This window comes from Monodelphis domestica, chromosome 2, assembly GCF_027887165.1.
Source record: "Monodelphis domestica isolate mMonDom1 chromosome 2, mMonDom1.pri, whole genome shotgun sequence".
Classification (NCBI taxonomy): Eukaryota; Metazoa; Chordata; class Mammalia; order Didelphimorphia; family Didelphidae; genus Monodelphis; species Monodelphis domestica.
Genome location: NC_077228.1, coordinates 286,273,268 through 286,296,521, shown reverse-complemented (window position 1 = coordinate 286,296,521; position 23,254 = coordinate 286,273,268). Strand labels below are relative to the sequence as shown.

The following is a 23,254-nucleotide window of genomic DNA, read 5'->3' as shown; positions in this document are numbered from 1 at the left end:
GATTATATTGATTGATTAGCTTTTGGAAAAATGTTTAACTGGGCTAACCTAACCAGCTAGCCTTATTTAAATTTTTAAAAGAGATCCCCTGGAGACAAATCTTAGTCCCAAAGAATAAATCTTGGCTGAGAGAATTTCAGGTATTGTGGTTAAAGGAAACAATTGCTCAGTGTCACCCAGCTAGGCAGTGTCTGAGATCAGATTTGAACAACTTCTATCTCTAGGGCAGGCTCTCAATCCACTGAGCCCCCCAGCAGCCCCCCAGTTTTTGTTTTTTAACCCTTATCTTCTATTTTAAAATCAATAGGGGAAGAGCAATAAGAGCTAGGCAATTGGAATCAAGTGACTTGCCCAGCTAGGAGTGCCTGAGGCCACATTTGAATCCAGATCTCTGACTCTATTCATTGATCCACCTGGGACATATTTTAAGGAAAGTTTTCTCTCAGTACTTGATGAATTACTTTTTCTCTCAAATCAACCACAGAAGCAACTGACCCTTCTTATACCCCAAGCTTCAGCTGGAAAAAATGAATCTTGGCATTTTTCTTATCCTCTTGCACTGGCTCTTTACCTTTAGAATGTAGGCCAGAAAAGTCTCTTTCCACCAGGAAATCTGGAGCGATCTAAAGTCTATTGGCTATCCAGTTCTTTCTGGGCATGTATATTCTAAGCAACTTGCCTTTTTTTTTTTTAATTTAAACCCTTACTTTCTTAGTGTCAATTCTAAGACAAAAGAGGGGTAACAGGGAGGAAATTGAGGTTAAGTGGCTTTTCCAGGGTCACGGCTCAGATGTATCTAAGGCCATATTTGAACCCAGGTCCTCCCAACTCTAGGCCTGGCTCTCTCCACTGTGCTACCCTAGCTGCCTCTACCAAATGTCTTGTTTATGCGGTTCCATGTAATCCCTTCCTCCCTCAAGTGCTATCACGTTGTCTCTTTGTGATCTGGTGGGGTCCCTGTGTTTTTTCCCTCTTTTTTTTTCATGAAGCCTTTCAAATCAGAAGGTGGTTAATTTTTTGGCTGCAGCAAATCAGGAAGCTATCACAAGATCTGGGTTTGATCACACTACTTTCTGTTTTATATAACCTTGGGTCAATGGATAAAGCACTTATAAAGATGAAATCATGACTCTTTCTCAAGTCTTTGAAGTATGTAATCCTTGTGTATATTTCACTTGTCAACATGGAATCTAGAAACCCCCAACCTTGTTGCCTAGAAAGATTCAAACCTGAGGCTTTCACCTTGTCACATGAGAGTTCCTCCCTGAAGGAAAGTCCTACTTCACCAAGCTCAGACTAAGAGAAGCTTCTAAGGCAAAAAGAAGTATAGGAGGGGATTAGCCATCCCAACGCAGAACTAACTCAAGGTTCCTTAGTCTCATTCGACTAAGTGAAAGCCTCAGGTTTAAATCTTTCTAGGCTACAAGTTTGGGGGTTTCTAGATTTCACATTAACACACTAAACCCATTTGTGTCAGCTTTCAGTGTGGGTGCCCTCATACACATCTATCTGAGCTAGTCTCCCAACTAAACTGTTAAGATTCTATGGTTTGCAAAGCACTTTATAGCTATTTTCTAATTTAATTTGCTCCTTAATATAATCTTATGTTGTTATCCCCGTTTTACAGATGAAAAAATTAAGGCTGAGAGAGATGAAGTGACTTGCCTGGGGTCACACAATCAAGAACTTTCCCTGAACAACTCATCACTTCCCAATCTGTAGCTTATCCACCCTCCACTCCCCCAAGCCACTGTGAGGAAAGAGAAGACCCAAAGAAGAGAGTGGTGATGGAGATGGGGATGGAAAAGACCTCTAGATTTAGGTCAAGTCTCAGTTGTCTCATGAACTTGAGGCAAACCCTACCCACTCCAGTCCTCAGTTTCCTCCTCTGTAAAAGGGTGGTCTCTCAGGCCCATTCCAAGTTCTGACATGTGTGATGGTCATCTGGTAGTTTGGAAATGGTTGAAGACTGTTCTTTTCATGATTCAAGAAAGCCTTAATCATGGAGCCCATAGAGGGCTCCTAGCCCAGGGGTCACCTTTTTAACCAAGAGGGAGGAAGAATTAAGAGGGGAAAGGGAAAGAAATATTAGGAAGCTCAAAGTCAAAACAAAAGAGGTGAAGATTCCATATCATCAACTACAGATTTCTTGTCCTTCCCTTGCTCTCTAGGAAATATTTAAGGTGAAATGAAGCCTACAAAATGTCCTCCACCCCTGGAGTTTTGTTTATTACCCTTAATCTTTTAGATTAGGAAGATACTTAGCTATTTCTATCCCTAGAAGAATGGATGTACTACAGAATTGCAGACTCTCAGGACTTTAAGTGACCTTCTAAGTCAACTAGTCCAACCACACTTGAACAGGAATCCCCTCTAATGATAACAGAAATCTGCAATTTTGTTGTAATGGAAATTCCCTCTATAAGTCAACACTTTCTTTGCATCTTTGGTCTTAGAAATTTTTCTAGAACACTGAATAAGTTAAGTGACTTGCCTAGATAAGACTTCCACTCATACCTTCCTGATGTCAAGGTCACCACTAATCCATTATGCCACACTAATAATTGATGTTTACATGTTGTTTTAAGGTATAAAATCCATTTTACAAAGATTATCTCATTTGGAAAACTGACACTGGATTGGAAGGGACCTCTAGAGCACTGAGTTCACCCATATCTTAATAAGAACTCCTTTTACAGCACCTTATCAACTAATCAACTATCTTTTCCTTGAATAGCTAAGAATAATAGCTAACATTTACATAGTACTTTCAGAGGGCCAGGAACTGCAAAGGCCTTTCAAGTTATTATCTCATATCCCACAACAACCCTAGGGAGGTAGGCGCTGTTATTAACCCCCACTTTCATATGAGGAACCTGAGGCAAACAGGGGTTAAGCGATTTGCTCAGGATCACACTTCCAACTGGTCTCCCCAAACTCTATCTACTAACTGTCCCACAGGAAAGTCCCTCCTCAGTTTTTGGAGAGCTGATGGTTAATTAACTTCTCCTGCTCATCAGACTTTAATTGACTTCTTTGCAAACTCCACCCATTGTTTGTAGATCAGCCCCCTAGGGCTGAACCAATCTAATCCTGGTTTCAGAGAAATGTCTTTTCACTTTTAAGATGCCTTTTCAGGACCACCCCTCCCCTCCACCCAAGTCTCCCCCTTCTCCAGGCCAACCCCCCCCCTTCCTTCTACCCAAATTTCCCACTAAGGCATGATCTTGGGAGGAAGGGAGTCGGGGGAGGTAAAGGGCACATCTCTCACTATATCCCCCATTGGAGTCCTGTTGAGCTTACCTTTCTCCCTCCTAGAACATTCTCTCCCCCATCCCTCACCTTCTGTTTGGTGGAGAGAGGCTGTGGCTTCAACTTCTCATCCTTACTCTTGGAGATCCTCAGGAACTGTTTCAGGTCCCCCTAAGGGTGAAATCAACAGTAAAAGTAAAGCCAAGGCTCCTTGGGTCCCAGGGTGAGATGCCACTATCAAAGCCAACAGCCAATAACTACATACCCAACAGCTGCCAGCTCTGAGTCAGCTGACTAGTCAATAACACAGAAGTGACCTGAAACTCCCCTAGGGAGTTTACCCAGTGCTAAAGTATACAGACTGGGAAAGGAGCTGGACCTGGGATGGGAAAGGAAGCTCTGGCTGAGGTCCCTGCTCTAAAAAGCAGGGCAGTACCTTCTCTGTATCTTGGAGCCTTGTTATCTATAGCAACACTATCAAACTCAAATGGGAAAGGATCCTTGCAGGTGAATGGGAACTTAGAAAACCCCATACAAACATTGTTTTATTTTATTTTTACTTTTACTTATTTTGTTAAATATTTCTCAATTGCATTTCAGTATGGTTCTGGCCTCCTAGGAACAAGGCAGGCCGTGTGTTGGACTAAAGCCCTGAGTGGCTAAGTCACTTGCCAACATCATAGAGGCTGTATGAACCAGATTTAAACCCCCCAGAGTTCCTGGTCCCAAAGCAAGCTGTCTATTCACTGTATCATATATCTCTCAAGGAGACAGAAAAGAATAGGACATTAAAGGATATAGAAGTACAAGGAAATATATTTATTACCTTTGAGGGCAGCTTCACTGGTTGATTTAAGCCACAACCAATAAGCTGACTTGGGATAGGAAGGGAGGCTTGAGGCAGAAAAGATGTCTATTACATAAATCCATGCCTATCCATGGAGCCTATCCATGCCGATAGAACCTATTGAAGGTTAATGGCATCGAAGAATAAGGGTAACATTTTTTATATGCTACAAAACATCATATGGATATGATCTCATTTCATTTTTTAAAAAGCTCAATTTCTGTCCTAGTAACAACTCTAAGATAGAAAGGTAAGAGCTAGTGACTTGCCCAGACTCACACAGATAGGAAATGTCTGAGGCAAAATTTGAACCCAATTCCTCCAGATCTTCCCAACTTTCGGCCCGGTGCTCTAGCCACTGTGCCAGAGAACTGCCCCTATCTCATTTGATTTGATTCTCAGGATAATCCCCTTTTTATATATTGGAGAACTAACTGATGGCCAAGAGAGGTAAGGTCACATAGTTTGTAAGTGACTAAGGCAGATTTCCAACTTGGGTTTTCCTGACTACAAATCCAAGCTAATAAAAATATTTCTATTATTAGCCATGTTATATTAGAACAGAAGAATCCAAAAGTCTTGGGCAAATAAGAGTGAAGAAACTGATTTGACAGAAAACTGAAAAACAAGAGAACTGGGTTTTGACCTATTTACTTTTCAGTGGTGGTGGGAAACCTAGTTAATGAAGTCCCAGGTTCTAGGGGCAGCAGAATGAGACACAGATATTCTGGACATGTCAAATGCTGGGATTTGTTTTGCTTGATATCTGTTACAAGGGTTTTCTTTTTGTTTGGGAAAGATGGGAGGGAGAGGAACCAGATTCTTGTTCACTGAAAGAACATTTGGGTTGGTTTTTAAAAAAATAATATTTTGAAAGCTATATTTCAATATACTTGGTTTACACAGTAACAGCAATACTGTGGAATGATCAACTCTGACAGATTTAGCTGCATGTGATCATCTTCATTTATTTGGGGTTTTGGTTTTCTATAATTATTATCTTACCAAAAAGGAACAATATGGAGACATGTTTTGCATAATAATGCATATATATCCCAGACTGAATTGCTTGTCAGCTTGCAGGGAGGAGAGGAGACAATATCAACCATACAACTTCAGAAAACTTATATGGAATTATCTGTGTAACAAAGAAAATAACTAATTATATATTTGGTTTGCATTGTAACACTATGGATTTTATTTTGTGAATTTTAAAATGTGACTGAGAAGTCTATAGGTCTCAGCAGACTATCAGAGGGATCCTTGACACAAAAAAGTCCAAGAACCCCCAATGTTATAAGAAGAAAAGGAGGAGAAAAAAGTCACCAAGGGGACAGCTAGGTGACTCAGTGGTTTGAGAGCCAGGCCTAGGGATAGGAGGGTCTTGGGTTCCTATCTGGTCTCAGATACTTCCTAGCTGTGTGGCCTTTGGGCAAGTCATTGAACCCCCAAAGTCTAGCCCTTACTATCCCTTCTGCCATAGAACCAATACACAATATTGATTCTGACACAGAAGGTAAAGGTTTAAAAAAGAGAAAAAACAGGAGATCCTCAATGAATCCTGGGCGAACAACAGTGGAAAGAGCAAAGAACTACCAGTAATGGTGAGAAGAGCACAGAAAAGAACTCCAGATGACCCTCCAGCCAAGAGGGAGAAGCCACAGGTTGGGCCAAAGTGCCTGCCACACTAGGGAATCCCCCAGCCCTTCCCAGCAGCCAGGACCGTAATGCCAGCATCGTACCAAGTCCACATACTCCAGGATCATGTAGTGGGGCTCAGCCTCCCGGCAGAGACCTAACAGTCGCACCAGGTTTGCATGACTCAGCTTGCCGAACATCTCAAACTCTCGCCGGAAGTTCAGCTGTAGCTGTTCATCTCGACTCTGAAGGCTCTTCACCAGCACCAGCGTCTCAGCCACCCCTTCTTCTAGGCCTTGGGCCTTTGCCAAGAACACATCCCCAAAGTCGCTCTTCCCTATGGGCAGAGTGCTGGGTCAGCCTCTACCATCCCCAGGGATAAGAATGGATGAGACTGGATATACCACAGCTCTGAGCATGCCCCTAGGGGAACACAGCACCTCCTCCCTTCCCACCCAGAGTCTTAATTACTCAAATTGCTCTGATGATCTGTGGAGAGGCCTTCAGGTACAAAACTAATGGGAAAAGGTTCATGGCAGGAGAAGGTCCATAAGATCAGACTTTGGAGGAAGGCCATGAAATCCAAACCTCTCAATTTATAGATGGGGAAACTGAGGCCCAAAAAGGGGAAGTGACTTGCCCAGGATCACATAGTCAGTGTCTCAGGCAGATTCTGAACCCACGTTCTCCTGACTCCCATGTCCAAGACCCTGTCTGTGATCTCATGCCTAATCCAAGGAGTACAGCTAGTCCAAGGCAACAAACCCAGAGTGGTGATAGATTGCAGGTTGGCACGGGGAAAATGCATCTTATCACTGGTACTGTGCCGCTTGTTGGCAGCTGAGGAGCCAGGGCCCAGGTTGGTCAGGGCCACTTCTTCTCGGATTTCTGCCGTGGGCTGCCCATTCTGCATGGGTCCACCTGCAGAGAAAGGGAGAGAGCTGAGATTCAAGACCCTATAAGGCTCCATCTACTTCCCTCTCTTTCCTATTTCAAGCTCCAAGACTGATGGAGCTCAACACATTGTGCCCCATTGGACTGGGTCTGTGTCATTCAGGTGCAAATGCACCACATTTATGTGGAAGTGGCTAAACCAAAGGTCAGATCACACTGTGTGATGCTCATGAAGAGAAACACCAATTAGAAACCCTGTTAGCCAGCAAGATGGGTGTCAGTGCTTCCCTTAACACTAATGTCACAAAAAGGGTTCAAGGAGACTGCATAAGGTATATCTGTTGAAGAATGTAGTAGGCAATGGGTATAGCAAGGGAAAATAGAAAAAAAAAATATGCCTACCTGATTTGAGTCAGAGGTAAACACAGAGAAGGAACTAATTATATTTTAGGGTCAAAGAGCTCTCAATCAATGAAGACTAGACATATGGCTTGCCACCTTCTGGCCTAGAACAAAGTACCGCTACCAGGCCCTGCTCTCTGGACTAGTGACTGCTTCTCCTAGACATTATTTCAGGGAAAGCCTGGGAGCCAAGCTTCACTTCAATCTGGACTCTTATCTCCTCCACAGCCTTGCTAATCACCTTTCCCCCCTGCCCAGTTTTGGAATTATGATCAAATCAACTTCATAGTAAATCTTGGATGGGCATTTCAATCTACTCCCTTATAGCCCCACTCAGCTATCCTTCTAACTTTCTGAATCCAAGGGTACCTTTCTAGCCACTACTTTCCCTTCTTGTGGTCTCCCCCATGATATAAGCTCCTTGAAAGCAGTGGTTTTCTTTAGCACAGTATCTGGCACAAAGTAATAAGTGCTTAATAAATGCTTTTTTCAAATTTATTTTTATACTTAGGAAGCTCCTAGCCCTCAGGGAGTGTCAATTCCTAAAATAAAAATATAATCCCCATCCTCATGGAGTTTCTTTTCATTCTGTTTAATTCTAAATTTTACAAAACCAAATGAAGCAAGCATTTTCACATACCCAAAAAGAAGATAGTATACAAATGAAATCACAAATCTCCTCTGTTTAGCTTACTTTTCTTCATATCTACATAATAAATTCCCCCAACCCCTCCCCACATCACAAAAGATATGGTCAAGACAGCTAATATGTGCATATAAATTAAAGTCTTTAATGTTTCACTTTTCTATTCACATTCTGAAGGTGACACTCCACAGTTGATTCTTCCAGCATTAATTCTGTGGTTGGTTCTACTAATTTCACTGTTCATTGTCTTGTGTAGCTCTTTCCAAGTTTTTTTAAAAATCAGTGTTCATTGTTTCTTGTGGTGCAGAAGTACTCCAACACAGTCATATGCCACAATTTGTTAAGCCATTCCCCAATTGATGGGCATCCCCTCAAGTTTCTAATTCTTTGCCACCATAAAGAGAGCTGCTATAAATATTTTGGAACATATGGGTTCTTTCCCTGATCTCCCTTGGGAAACAAACACTGGGTCTAAGGGTATATATACAGTTTTATAACTCTCTAGGTGTAATTTCAAATTGTTTTCCAAAATGGTTTGGATCCGTTCACAATTCCACCAAGTGTGCATTAGTGTTGACATCTTTTCACATCCCCTCCAACATTTGTCACTTTGCCCTTTTATCATTTTAGCCAGTCTGATAAACATGCGGTGCTATCTCAGAGCTCTTTTGGTTTGCATTTCTCTAATCAGTAGTGATTTAGAGGATTTTTTCATATACCTATCTATATATGGCTTTGATTTCTTCATTCAAAAATGATGTTTATATCTTTTGCCCATTTGTCAATTGGGGGATGTCTCTGATTCTTATAAATATAGAGTTTTCTACATATTTAAGATATAAGACCTCTGCCTGAGAGGCTGCTATAAAAATTTTCCCCAATTTTCTGTTTTCCTTCTCATCTTGCCAGCATTTTGTTTGTACAAAAACTTTTCAACATAATTTACTCAGAATTTTCCATTTTCCATTTCAATGTTCTCCACCTCTTGTTGACTCAAATTCCTCTCCTATCCATTAATCTGATAAGTAGCATGTTCCTTGTTCTTCTAATTTACTTATGGTATCTCCTTTTATGACCAGATCATGTATCTATTTTGAATTTATCTTACTGAATGGTGTAAGATACTAGTCTAGATCTAATTTCTGCCAAACTACTTTCCAGGTATCTTGGCAATTTTTACCAAATAGCGATATCCCCAAAACCTGGATCTATGATTTTATTAAATACAAGATTACTATAATCTTTTACTGTTGATTGTCGTATGTCTGTTCTGTTCCACTGATTTACTTTTCTATTTCTTAGCCAGTACCAGATAATGTTGATAATTCCTGCTCTATAATACAATTTAAAATCTGGTACTGTTAGGTCTCCTTCCTTTTTTTTTTTAATTAATTCCTTTGATATTCTTGATCTTTTATTTTTCCAAATAAGTTTTATTATCATTTTTTCTAATTTGATAAAATAACTTCTTGGTAATTTAATTGGGATGGCATTGAATATGATTAGTTTAGGCAGAATTATTACTTTAATTATATTAGCTTGAATCCATGAACAATTAATATTTCTACAATTATTTTGATCTGATTTTATTTATGTAAAAAGTATTTTATAATTATGTACATGGGAGAAGTTTCCACTGTGTTGTGATTCAGTCATTTTTCAATCATATCCAACTCTTCCTGATACCATTTCAGGTTTCCTTGGCAAAGACACTAAAGTGTTATGTCATATCCTTCTCCAGCTCATTTTACAAATGAGGAAACCAAGGCAAACAATGTTAAGTGACTTGGCCAGAGTCACAAAGTGTCTGAGGCTAGATTTGACCTTAGAACTTCCCAACTCCAGGCCTGGTATATATTATTTCACTGCACCACCAAGCTGCCCTTCTACTCCAAATGGGGAAGACATAGTTCTTATCCTCTCGGAACTTGAACTCTGATCGTGGAACTTGAACTCTGATGGAGGATAGTATACATCACTATTTCCAGTCCTATGGGAAGACAGATTTTCTCTGCCCTTAGAAAGTTTACAATCCTATGATGAAGACTTGGTTTTTGCCCTTAGGAAGCTCACAATCCTATGAGGAAGACAGCATCTGTGTTCAGGGAAATTTCTACTTCTATAGGAAAGACAACTTCTATAAGAGACACACATTTCTCTGCTTTCTGTTAGCTCCAAGTCTGACTATGGAAGAAGAGTATATTACAACAAAGACAAAAGCGTATAAATAATTCCATCCATAGATAAGCTTGTAAAGATGCAGAAAGATGATTGCAAGCAGCATAACAAGACCCAAGTAAAGCAGGCCCAGGGAGGTTCCATAGGGAAGTCTCTAACAGAGCTGATTTGGGCTGGGGGCCTGAGGAAGTGTCCAGGTCATGCATGACTCCCTGGGAAAAGGGTGAATCATCTCTGGGTACCCCTAGCATGGGGACTCACTGTATCAAGGTGATAGCTGAGAGCAAATAAGAGAAATGTCAGCTCCACTGCCTTCTCCCTCCTCACCCCATGGGGGCGCCCCAAATCCACACACTCAGTACCCCAACCCCCTCCACTAACCAATGCTGTCCAGGGGGCCCCTAGTGCTCACCATTGAGGCACTCCATCTCAGGCTCCTCGCCTTCTGGCTGCTTCTGCAGTCTCTTGGCTTTGCAACGCTTCTTGCAATAAAACATGAGGCCCAGCACAGCGATAATATAGGCCACTGCAGCCCCCACTGACAGCCCAATGGTTTGAATCATCTTATATGGTGGAGGGCTGCCAGGACCCTCTGAGCTATCCAGCACTGGCTTGTCTGGAGGGCACAAATGGGTGGTAAGTTAGAGGCTGCCTAAGAAAGCTAAAGAGCAGAGGGTTTATGGGCCCCCTTTGCAATCTGATGAAATCTCTGGATCCCTTTTCAGAATAAATGTTTTAAATATGTAAAATAAAATACATAGGAAACCAATTATTTTAAAATCTAGTTTTCAAAATATATTTGCTTTCTTTCTTTTTTTTCAACCCTTGTCTTCCCTTTTAGAATCAAAACAAAATTCCAAGGCAGGCAACTGAGGGTTGAGTGACTTGTTTAGAGACCAGATTTCAACCAAGACCTCCAGCCTCCAGACCTGGCTTTCTATTCACTAAGCCATCTAGCTATCTCTATTTTTCAAAGTGAAAAGACCCCAGGTTAAGCCTCCTGCTATATAGAGTACCCAAGGCTATGCCTCTCACTAAAACATCTTGCCTGCCACCACGGCCACCCTACCCCAACTCATCCTTTTATGGCTCCAGGGCTGTGGCTTCACATTGCTGCCCTGTATCAATTCAACAAGACAAACTTTTATTAGGTCCACATGCTTCTGAGGTCTGCCCTAGAGGGCCTTATATTTTACTCAGCTTCCCATCCTGGTGTCTATGCAATATTGCTCTCCTCCCCAAGGCCTCCCATCTTGCTGTAACCCCAATGCCTACCCACAACATGGAGCGAAGCCTCCGTGTGCTTGATATTACAGCTATTGCCAGCAATGCAGGTATAGCGGCCTGAATCCTCCGAGGTGACATCGTGGATGACTAGGGAGCCATTGGAGAAGATATGCATCCTGTGAGGAGAAAAATACCAGCACCATCTTCTACCCACCTCTATGGCCATTCATCTTTCACATAAACACAGGAGCTTTTACTCCCAAGACCCTGGGGACCAAAACCGGCAGGGCTGGGGGCCAGCCAAAAAGTTGGGGAGTGCACGCAGAAGTTACCTGGGTCCAAGCTGAGCAGGGTCCAGGATTCGGTTCTTGCCCTTCCACTGGATGAGGGGGTCAGGGTCACCTTGGGCCTCGCACTGCAGCATCGCTGTGTGGCCCTGATAGACCGTTGTCCGCTCGGGCTCTCGCTTAAAAGTGATGAAAACTGCAAGAGGGGAAAAGCAGGGTTCAGGGTGGAGGGATGGGTGGGAGCCTGGGTTAGGCAGGTTCTCATCCTTTTATCATCAGAGGATCTCCCTTCAGAAGCCAATTCTCCCACCTTCCCCTGTCATCTCGGGCTTTGAGATTCTACCTGCCACAGTGAGCTGCACATGGGCACTGATCTGGCCTTGAGGCTCATTGGAAGCAATACAGGTATAGTTGCCAGCATCGCTCCTCGTTACTCGGGAGAAGTGCAGAGTTCCAGCGTTGTCTGTCACACTGGCTGGGAGGCTGCTCCCATCTAGAAAAAAGGAATGGAAAATTGGTGGGCTCTTCTCTGTGAGAAGAAAGGATATTTCTATTTGGGAGATAGTGTGATATGTCAGGAAAAAGGATAGTGGATTTAAGGTCAGGGAACTTTGATTTTTATATTTATGTGACTTTGGATAAGTTACTTCCTCTCTCTGTCTCTTCATCTGTAAAATGAATGTCATACCTGGAGGAAACTTTGAAGGTCCTCCTTCCCAGCTTTAAATCTATGATCCTCTTTAAAGGGTTGAGGAGGGGGCAACTGGGTGGCTCAGTAGATAGAGAGCCAGGCCTAGAGACAGAGAGGTCCTAGATTCAAATCTGGCCTCAGACACTTCCTAGCTGTGTGACTCTGGGCAAATCACTTAACGCCCATTGCCTAGTCCTTTCTACTCTTCTGCTTGAGAACTAATACACAGTATTGATTCTAAGGCAGAAGGTAAGGGTTAAAAAAAAATTCAAATAAAGGGTTGAGGCTTGAAAAATGCTTTACATACATTCCCTTATCTGATCCTCATAGCAACCCTATAAGGTAGGGTGCACTCTTATCATTCCTTTTTTACTGATGAGGAAACTGAGATTCAGAAAAGTTAAATGATTTATTTATCTGGGGTCACATAGCTAATAAGTGTCTTAAGTATTACTGGAACCTAAGTCATCTTATCTCCAAATCTGCTATATCACATGGGTTCTCACAAGAAATTCTACTCATTTGAGACCTAGGTTTATCCCCAGGAAAGGGATGATAATGTCCACTTTCTGCTGACCCACCATGACCAAAAAGCTATCAAATGTTTCCCCCACAGTGTACAAAATTAAGTCCAAAGTCCTGACCCTGGGAAAGGAGGAGGGAGCATGATAGGAACAAGAATCAAGGTTCTGGCTCCTCCATTCTCTTACTATTAATGTCACCAAGTCTCCAAATGAGAATCCATCCCCATTCCTCATTCACAAAATAGGGATATTATGACTTAGCTCACAGGCCCACAAGGAAAACCAAAAGAAACAATCTCAGTCACACCAATCTAATTCTAAAGAGATAGAAATGGGGGCTCTTAAGAGGTGATTTTCCCCAAGTCACAGCTAGGTAGTGGCAGATCCTAGGATTAAAACTCAAGTCTCTTGACCCTCAGGGAAGCATTCTCCACATGTGAAGGCTCTACTTAATAGTAAGGATGACAATATTTATTATTTTTCAAAGCCAGGAATAATCTGCACCTTTATAACGGTATCTTTCACAGCTCTCCTACAAAACAATCTGCAGTCAATGCTTCCAGCCACCAGCCTCTCTGGGACACGCTTTCTCTCATTTGTACTGCTTTTTGCTCCTGAAGCATTATCTGCCTCCTATCTGCCAATCTTAAACTTAAATCATCCAAGGAAACTCAGTTGAAGTCCCTCCTCCCTCCTGCTATCTTAGACTATTCTAGTCCTCAATGGTTTCTCCCCCACCTTAAAATATATCAGCAAAGCAGACAGAACAAAAAAAGCAAACCCAAGAAATCAAAATGTCAAATGATTACAACAATGAAAAAAATCAACAAGGAAAGACTTCAAAAACAATCATCAATGTTAGGGCTACATTCTTCCTTTCTGTTAACCATAAATCAACTGTTTTCAGGAAATGTGCTTTTTTTTTTAATTGTCATAGTATCCATTCTAAGATAGAAGTGCAAAGGCTGGGCAATGGGTTTAAGTGATTTGTCCAGGGTCACACAGCTAGGAAATGTCTGAGGCTATAATTGAACCCAGGACCTCCTGACTCCAGACCTGGTGCTCTATCCATGCCCCATAGCTATCCCAGGAATGTACCTTGTCAAGAGGTTCGATGGGAAGTGGCTGCAGTGTCAAAACAAAATTATCAAAAAACAAAACAAGGAAAAAGCCTCACAACTTAATAGCACTTAATATCTATGGTCCACTCACTCATCAGTTCATCAGGGCAAAAGAGTTTGGATTGTTATCTGATTTTTGTGTGTTTATGTCTGTTCCTTCCAGCTAGACTATAAAAAGTGACTATATCTGAGCATGGTATAGAGGAGAACACTGAACTTTGAAGAAGGTCTCAGTCATGGCAAAGAATGGTTGAAAAAATAATTATCATGTAGGGAAAAGGGAAGACCCAAGTAGGACATGACAGCTGTCTTTGACCCTGGCTATCACAGGGAAGAGAGACCCAACTTGTTCCAATTAGTCCCAGAGGACAAACCTAGGTGTGATGGGAGATTTCTGCCACAAGTAAACAAGAGAAAAGGAGATCTTCCTAAAAAGACCCTTCCCAAAATGGAAATGGCTGTCTTTTCAGGGAGTGTAATAATAATGATGATGATGATGATAACAACAGCTAGCATTTATGTGACATTTAAAAGTTTGCAAAGCATTTTATTTTTTTAAATAATATTTTATTTGATCATTTCCAAGCATTATTCATTAGTGACAAAGATCATTTTCTTTTCCTCCCCCCCCAAGCGACGCGCGATTCCAGTGGGTATCACATGTGTTCTTGATTCGAACCCATTGCCATGTTGTTAGTATTTTGCAAAGCATTTTAAAATGATCTTATTTTATCTTCACAAGACCCTTGGTAAGTAAAGACTATTATTGTCCCAATTTTACAGATAAGGAAATTGAGGTAATCCAAAGGTAAGTGATTTAGCCAAGGGTCATACAGCTTGTCTGGATCTGAATTACAGTCTTGACTTTAGCTTCAGTGAGCACTCTGTACCAACCAGCTACCTCTGTAATACTCCTTTCTTTTCTTTTCTTTTTCTATATTTAAACCCTTACCTTCCGACTTATTGATTCTAAGGCAGAAGAGCAATAAGGGCTAGACAATAGGGCTTAAGTGGTTTGCCTAGAGTCACACAGCTTGAAAATGTCTAAGGCCAGATTTGAACCCATCTCTAGACCTGAGTCTCTCAGCTGCCCTGATACTCCTCTTTCAAGGAAAGGCTTAACAAGACCACTTGGTTGAGGGAAGTGGGGCAAGGATCAGCTAGCTAGCACAGTGTATAGAGCACCAGGTCTAGAATTGGGAGGTCCTGGGTTCCAATTTGGCCTCAGATACTTCCTAGCTATGTGACCCTGGGCAAATCACTTAATCTCAATTGTCAAGCCTTTACTATCCTTTTACCTTAGGATTGCTCTACTTAATATCAATTCTAAGACAAAAGGCAAGGGATTTTTTTTTAAGTTTGTGGCGGATGTCATAGCTATAATTTTAAGATAAATGCTTTCCTTTAACTTATCTTTCCAGCTATGATTCTGGTTTTGAGTCTTGCCTCCATCACTCACTAGTTAAATGACAATCTGCAGATATATCACTTTTATCCTCTGAACCTCAGCTTCCTCATTGATAAAATGGAAGTAATAATAATTGTATGGCCTCCTTCATGGGCTTGTAATCCCTTAAAGCATCACGTAACGGTACACGACCTTCAATATGAGCTCTTTGTGTGCCTCATAGGACCAAACACGGAGTTGGGTATACAGTAAGTACACAGAAAGTCTTTTTTGAGTTGTCCTCCTCGTACTATGGGGCACTCACCTGCCCGCATCCATCGAATGGTGGGCTTCTCCCGGCCCGTGGCTGAACACGATACTGTAGCTTCTTTGTCAAACTCCATGCACTGCTGAGGCTGGGGAGGTGGCGTGAACTTTAGTTTCTCTGTCCAAGGAGGAGAGGAGAGAGAAATGTGGACAATAAGTTTAGGAACCAGGTTTTTTATCACCATCATATCATTTAAAAAAAATTTTGTGGGGGGTGCTGAATATATGAACATCAGATGTAGAAACTGGGGATGTTTTAGCCTAGAAAAAAGAGGAATTAATAGGATAGGGCAGGCCTGTTCCCAGAGGGTAGAACTAGGAGCTGTGGGTGGAAGTTATAGATAGGCAAATTAAGGCTTGATAAAAGGAAAACCTTCCCACAATTATAGCTGTCCAAAAATAGAAAGGGCCATTCCATAGGACAGCTGAGTTCTCCATCATGAGAAGTCTTTCCCAAGTAGAGGCAAAGGAGTCTCTGGTCAGGGACATTAGAGAAGGGATTTTGGTTTGGGGAAGTTTTGCACTTCAGAGAATCTTTGGAATTATAATTGTATGCTGCCGGATCGCTTTCAGTTCTGGATCTGTTACATCCCTCTCGTTCCCTCCAAATCATTGGCTTATCCTCAAGACAACGAAGTCTGGCTCACCAAGGACTTGGACTCGGGCCTGGGCCTCAATGCTGCCAGCGGGGGTGCTGCTGACACATCGGTACAAATTCCCATCATAAACCTCCACGCTGTTGATGCGAAGAGTCCCATTCTCTGAAATCTCGAACCTTGAGTCCTGTGGCACAACCCCGTCCCATGAAGGCGGCAAAATCTTTCCCAAGCCTCAGACTCCAAAGGCCAGGGAGAGCAGGCACGATGGGGCAGGGACATGGAATGGTACCCAGGTCATCCCCAAGGCCCAAGGACCCCAGTTTTCAGAAGGAAGCAGGAATCTCTGGAGGGAGCCAGGGTGGGAAGGAGGGATGCTACAAAGCAGGCAAGGTCATATTCCCTAAGAGGAAAAGGCAGGAAGGACTAGGGAAGAAGAGTCTTTTGGGGATGCTTGATGGGAGAAGAGCAAGGCAGAGAGCAAGAGGAGATGTCCCTACTCACTCTCACCTCAGAGATAAGCATCTGGTTCCGGTACCAGACAACAGTGGGTTTAGGTGTGGCTTGACTCAGACAGTGCAGGTAACCTGGCTTGCCCTCCTCTAGCTGGCTGTCCTGGGGCTTTTTAAGCCACCTGGGAAGTGCTATAGGAGAAGAAGGAAGGAGGTTACTGGGAGCAACAGGGATACAGGTTTCAAATCTCAGGGAAGCCTACCATTTACTGGTTCAGGAGGGGATGGTGACACTCGGTGACATTTCTGTAGCACTTTGCAAGACATTAAAAAAAAGTCTTACTTTTCATTTTAGAATCAATACTATGTATTGGTTCCAAGGCAGAAGAGCACTAAGGGCTAGACAATGTGAGTTAAGGGACTTGCCTAGGGTCACACAGCTTGGAAGTATCTAAGGTCAGATTTGAACCTAAAACCTCCTATCTAATACACTGAACTACAGGCAGCTAGGTGACTCAATGGATTAAGAACCAGGCCTAGAGATGGAAGGTCCTGGGTTCAAATCTTGCCTCAGACACTTCCTAGCTGTGTGATCCTGGGCAAGTCACTTAACTCCCATTGCCTAGCTCTTATTCCTCTTCTGCCTTAGAACCAATACAAAGTATTGATTCTAAGACAGAAAGTAAGGGCTTTAAAAAAAAAAAGGCATACAGAGGAAGAAGGTGCTCCAACTATAAACAGAGTTAGATTCAAATGATCAGAGGCAAGAAAAGTGAGAAACATGGAATAGCCCAGTTTGGCTATATATAAGATATATAAAGAGGGAGTAAGATAATGCTGAAAAGGTAAATTGGAGCCAGAGAAAGAAAAGCCTTACATATCAAGTCAAGGAAGCTTCAATTTTATACTACAGACAATAAGGAACTACTTAAGTCTTTAGAAAAGAGGAGTGGCAACTTAAGGAAATATATTTAATAGATTCCTAGGAGGTAAGAACTGGAAATTACTATAAAACCATCCCTGCCCCTTTATTCCCACAATATCTAATAGTAATACACAGTCTAAGATGGGAATAATTTTCCATTTCTTGACTAAACGCCATGAGATGGCCTTTTACACATGGGACCTCTTCTTCCTTCCTCTCACTCTCTTAGCAATTTGTAGTGTGGCTTCCAATCTCATCATTCAACACAAATTGTTCTCTCAATCCACTGAGCTATCCAGCTGCCCCTCTAATAATTCCTTTTTATAATTATTATTTCATTTGTTCATAGCCTGGTATGTAGGTAAATATCATACATTTATAACATTCAAATTTGATGCTTAAGGACCTCAAGGAAAATTGGCTGGGGTTGTGTTTATAGAATTAAGAAACTCAAGATTTCAGTTAAATCTTATTCTGTTCCCTTTAAGGCTCACTTCAAATATTAACAAGATAAAGAGTTTAAAATGGTCCCACCACAAAAAAAGGGATTAATCGATGTTGACTTAAGTGTCTGGAAAGAGTAGATAAGTAAAACATTGTTAAAAACAACTTTCATGGATAGTTTTGAAAAAACAATTCCTCAGGAAAACCTGGCTTTATAAATTAAAAAGGGAAAGTCAAGTCAAGACTGAGGGTAAGAGGAAATCCTGTTTTATAGAAAGATAATAACGAGGCATTTATCAGAAGTGTACTGAATGTTGTCTGAGCAAAATTCTGAATTCTGGTTTGCCATTTCCTTCTCTAATTCATTTTACAGAGGAGGAACATGGAAGTAAGTAGAGTTAAGTGACTTGTCCAGGATCACACAATTAGTAGGTGGTTACTAAGGGTCTGAGGCTGGATTTGACCTCATGAAGACAAGTCTACTTGATTCCAAGTCCAGTATTCCATCCACTGAGACATCTAGCTTATTCATGCCACTGCTAAGGGAGGATTTGTTTTGTTTTGTTTTTCACTAAGTTTATCCTTATAAAATAATATCACCTTCACAGAATTATCCTTTTTTTCTTTCTTTCTTTTTCTTAAACTCTTACCTTGTGCCTTAGAATCACTACTATATATTGCTTCTAAGGCAAAAGAGTGGTAAGGGCTAGGCAATTGGGGTCAAGTGACTTGCCCAGGGTCACCCAGCTAGGAAATGTCTGAGACCAGATTTGAACCTAGGATCTTCCATCTCTGGGCCTGGATCTCAATCCTCTGAGCCACCCAGCTGCGCCCGAATTATTCCTTTTTCAAAAAGCCCATCAAGGGGCAGCTAGGAGGATCAATAGGGAGCAAAGCCTGGAGAGACATTGTAACTGTGTTACTTGGTAACTTTAATTAGTAATAGTTGTATAATATAATGTGTATAATATTGTATGTATATAATATATGCATATAATGTAGATATATATATATATGATAACATATAATGAAAGTGTAATAGTAATTAGTAATGACTCAAATCATTAAATTCCAACTGCCTAGCCCTTGCCCTGCTATCTTAGTTGTTATTGTTACTAAGACAGAAAGTAAAGATTTTTTTAAAAGGCTATAAAGTTGCTGTAAAGAACCAGTGCAAATTTGCAACAGTAGAAGGTATTCCTTCAAGGATAGCTTTCTATGCTGATGAAATCCTAGGTCCAGACCTAACACAGAAGATTTCCCTCATGGACCTTGTTTAAAAAAAAAAATCAGTGCATCAAACAAGTGTCCTGGCAGCCAAAGCCAGGTACAAGTCCCCTCCCCATCCCCATCGATCCGACCCCCTTCATCCTGGTTTGCTCACTAGCCACAGTGATGTTGACTTCCTGATGCCGCTGGCCAGCCTGGTTGGCTGCATGGCAGACATAAGTGCCGGCATCGTTCTCAGTTGTATTGGCAAAGACCAGCACGTGGCCTTCTTGGTAGACCTTGCCATGGTGGGGCACCTGGGCCCCAGCCCGCTCCCACCACACGCTGGGCTCTGGCACACCCTGGGGAGCAATACAGGCTACCCGTTCCTCTCTGCCCACCGTGAACACTCGGGGCTGGAAGGGTGGCATGTCTTCAATCTCTGTGGGGAAGAAGAAGACTTTGTTGCTTATGGGGAATCAAGGTAGTTATGCCCTGCCCCCCCAATGCCCTTCTAGTCAAATGCTCCAACTCCTGTCTGACTGCTACAAGCCCTCATCAAGCCCCCTTAGCCTCCTGCCCTCCTCCCCCCATATCGGGGCTGGATGGTCCTGCCTCAGAACCCTGGGCTCAAGCTCACACTGACCTTCAAGGTGAAGAGTGGCTTCTAGGATAACAGGTGGGCCCCTCTGCCCACGGCCCACACAGCGGTACACGCCGGCACTGCGTGGCCGGACCTGCGGCAGCAGCAGAGAGCCATTGGAAAATACTGTGGCCCGACGGAGGTGATGAATCCTGGGGAAGAGAGAGGGATGGTGGGAGAGAGCTGGGTGTTAAAAGGAGAATGCAGAGAAAGCACCCTGCTCAGCTCCTACAAGGGGGAAGGGTAGGAGGGCTGGGAAATAAATCAGGAAGACTGATGTGGGTGTCCCAGCACCTCCTAACACTCCCTGGAGGTTAAAAGAACATTAGAGGGGGCCACCTGGGTGGCTAAGTGGATGGAGAGCCAGGCCTGGAGACCTCAGACACTTCCTAGCTGTGTGACCCTGGACAAGTCACTTAACCCCCATTGCCTGGCTCTTACTGCACTTCCGCCTTGGAACCAATACACAATATTGATTCTAAGATGGAAAGTAAGGGTTTGGGGGGGGGGGAGGACATTAGAGGAGGAAGGTCTTTAGTGGTCAAGACATGAAGCTAGTGAGAGGCCCTACTTCCCTGCTGTCCATGTTCAATCAAAAAATATTTTAGTAAGCATCTAAAATGCCAAATGCTGGGGGCAGCTGGGTAGCTCAGCAGCTCAATGGATTGAGAGCCAGGCCTAGAGATGGGAGGTCCTAGGTTCAAATCTGGCCTCAGACACTTCCCAGCTGTGTGACCCTGGGCAAGTCACGTAACCCCCATTGCCTAGCCCTTACCACTCTTCTGCCTTAGAGCCAATACACGGTATTGACTCCAAGACGGAAGATTAAAAAAAATACCAAATGCTAGGGATATGGGCACAAAGAATGAAACAAGATGAAGGAAGAATTTCCAGCCTACCCTCTAAGCCCTCTGGCAAGTCACCCTCCCACCAAACCCCAACCTTAGCACTTGAAGAATAATTAATATAATCAGATGCTTTAATATGTACAAAGCACATTCTTTAGAACTGCCCTAAGGTAGGTAATGCACAGTGGATAAAGCACCAGGTCTGGAGTCAAGAGGTCTTGGGTTCAAATCTGACCTCAGATACTTCCTAGCTCTAAGACCCCAGCCATTTAACTCTGATTGTCAAGTTCTTGCCACTCCTCTTAGAAGATACAAAGATAAAGGTTTAAAAAAAGGGGAAGGGGCATATTTATTGTTCTGTATACTGCTCTAGGGACCCTGGGCTGTCCAATACCTCCCAATGCACCTACTTCTTCAAGGGGACCATTTACAGAAGCAGCCCATCATTCTAGGGCTTCTCCCCAGTTGGCTGAGTCTTGCTCCCTGACATCATGTGTATACCAGTCCTTCTGTGTGCACTGGATGAGAAAGGAAAGAGGCAGCTCCCCCAGGCAACCTTGGCATTGGGTGCTGGGTCCTCCACAGGACAGATGGGGAAGGCTTACCGACTACGGTTATTGATGGGGGAGTCACCCTCAAAGAACCACTGCAGGGTGGGGGGCGGCTGGGCTGTGAACTGGCAGTGGAACATGGCATCCTCATTCCTCCCCACCACTTGGTCCTGGGGTACCACCAATGGGCGTGCAAAACTCTCATCTAGGGATAAAGGGAAAGAATAATGGCAGGAGAGAACAAAGCCAAAGCCTCCCCACCCCTTCACTCCCCTAAAGTCATTTCTCCCAGGATGCCACGCTGGTCATCTCTGCCCTCCCAACCCCACGGACCCCAGAAATACCAGCGATGCTTAGAGTGATGTTCTGGCTGCTGCAGATGTGGCCAAAGGAGTTGTGGGCACAACAGCTGTAAACACCACTGTGCTCAGGGCTGGCACGACGCAGGGTCAGGTTTCTCTCTTTGCTGCTGACTGAGTAGTTGCCTTGACTGTCAGAGAGGGGATTACTGTCCCGGAACCACTGGTACGTTGGGCTGTGGGACACAGATGGTCAGGGACTAGAAACAGCTGATCTAGTCTCCTACCTTGGACAATGAGATCAAGAAGGTGGCACCTTCCTAGTCAAAAGGGACTGCTCTACTTACGAGTGGCAGGGAATGGGAGAGTCCAGGAGTGCAGGATCAGATGAGCATTGTGGGTGTTACAGAGTAAAAGAGGGCACAATGAAGGGTGAAAGGAACCTTTTATGTAAGATTAAGTGAAAGGATAAAAGGCACTGAGATTGGGGGATGACCAGAAGTTAAAACAAGTTGTGTCTTTTCTTTGTTAATACTGTGATTACTACCGCTATTGACGATGATAATAATCAACATTCAGGAGGCACTTTCCATACCAGGGTACATCATCTAATCTGGTCCTCCCAACAATCCTCATGAGTAAGTACAATGGGTAGTATATTCCCCATTTTACAGATGAAAGTAAGTCTCAGATTAAGTGAACCCACAATCCCACAAGGAGTACAAGAGTCAGAGAGAGGCAGGATTAGAAATCACATTTCTCCCACCTCCAAGTCTCTCTCTCTCTCTCTCTTTCTCCATACACACACACACACACACACACACACACACACACACACACACACACACACACACACACGCGCATGTGTGCGTGCAAAATGCACAAAAGAAATACAAAATTTAAGAGCACAGTTTCGGAGTCCTTACCGGGGATGTCCATCAATGTGACAACGCAGAGTGACCAGGGTCTGGGGTTGGATCTCTGCCAATGAGGCTGGATGCTTTAGGATGACAGGCCCAGACTCAATCCCTGAAGTACAGAGACCAGAATATGAGTTGGGAGCCCAGATCAAGACTTCTAACAGCCCACAATTGGGGAAGAAGAGGGAGGAGAGAGCACACAGCAACAGAAGGGAAATTAAAGAAGAGCACAGAGAACTGTGATTCCAGAAGCCAAAGAACATAAGATGCTCCCTGCTAAGAAGTGGACAGAAAACTTAAAAGTCAAGGAAAGCACGTGGAAAGGATCTTGCATGTGCAAAGCTGCTCCCCAGCAATTTGTGCCTGATATTTTTATTTTTATTTATTTATTTATTATTAAAAAAAAAAAAACTTTCCTTCTGTCTTGGAATCAATACTGTGTATTGGTTCCAAGGCAGAAGAGTGGTAAGGGCTAGGCAATGGGAGTCAAGTGACTTGCCCAGGGTCACACAGCTAGGAAGTGGCTGAGGCCAGATTTGAATCTAGGACCTCCCATTTCTAGGCCTGGTTCTCAATCCTCTGAACTACCCAGCTGCCCCCTGTGTCTGGTATTTTTAAAAGATGTCTCTTACTTGGTTTTCAAGTTGAGAAAATGTTAGTTCAAGTCCTAATATCTGATTAATAATGGTTATGTGAAATTCACTTTTTTTATTTTAGAAGGACTGAGCATGTAAATTGATGCAAAATATTATAATTTTACTTTGAAATGAAAGACTTTTAACCCTAAAAAAAATAAAAAAAATAAAAGATGCCTCTCAGGGTAGCTAGTGGCCCAGGGAATAAAGAGCCAGGCCTAAAAGTGGGAGGATCTGGGTTTGAATCTCACCTCAGACAATTCCTAGCTGTGTGACCCTGGGGAAGTCACCCAATCTCCCCTTGCCTAGCC

General features: G+C 42.9%; 1 protein-coding gene across 1 annotated transcript in view; it reads right to left on the bottom strand.

Annotated features, from left to right (window-relative positions):
* The window catches only part of PTK7 (protein tyrosine kinase 7 (inactive)), a 92,340-nt gene that overhangs the window by 17,185 nt on the left and 51,901 nt on the right, over window positions 1-23,254 (bottom strand). Inside the window, exons 3-17 of the mRNA XM_007483943.2 lie at window positions 22,315-22,417; window positions 21,434-21,624; window positions 21,144-21,294; window positions 19,694-19,842; window positions 19,223-19,489; window positions 16,528-16,661; window positions 16,069-16,204; window positions 15,420-15,539; window positions 11,715-11,864; window positions 11,417-11,567; window positions 11,133-11,260; window positions 10,270-10,473; window positions 6,503-6,658; window positions 5,842-6,074; window positions 3,343-3,423 (exon numbers count right to left, since the gene is read on the bottom strand). Coding sequence (XP_007484005.2) covers window positions 3,343-3,423; window positions 5,842-6,074; window positions 6,503-6,658; window positions 10,270-10,473; window positions 11,133-11,260; window positions 11,417-11,567; window positions 11,715-11,864; window positions 15,420-15,539; window positions 16,069-16,204; window positions 16,528-16,661; window positions 19,223-19,489; window positions 19,694-19,842; window positions 21,144-21,294; window positions 21,434-21,624; window positions 22,315-22,417 — 2,354 coding nt within the window. The remainder of the gene's footprint in view (window positions 1-3,342; window positions 3,424-5,841; window positions 6,075-6,502; window positions 6,659-10,269; window positions 10,474-11,132; window positions 11,261-11,416; window positions 11,568-11,714; window positions 11,865-15,419; window positions 15,540-16,068; window positions 16,205-16,527; window positions 16,662-19,222; window positions 19,490-19,693; window positions 19,843-21,143; window positions 21,295-21,433; window positions 21,625-22,314; window positions 22,418-23,254) is intronic.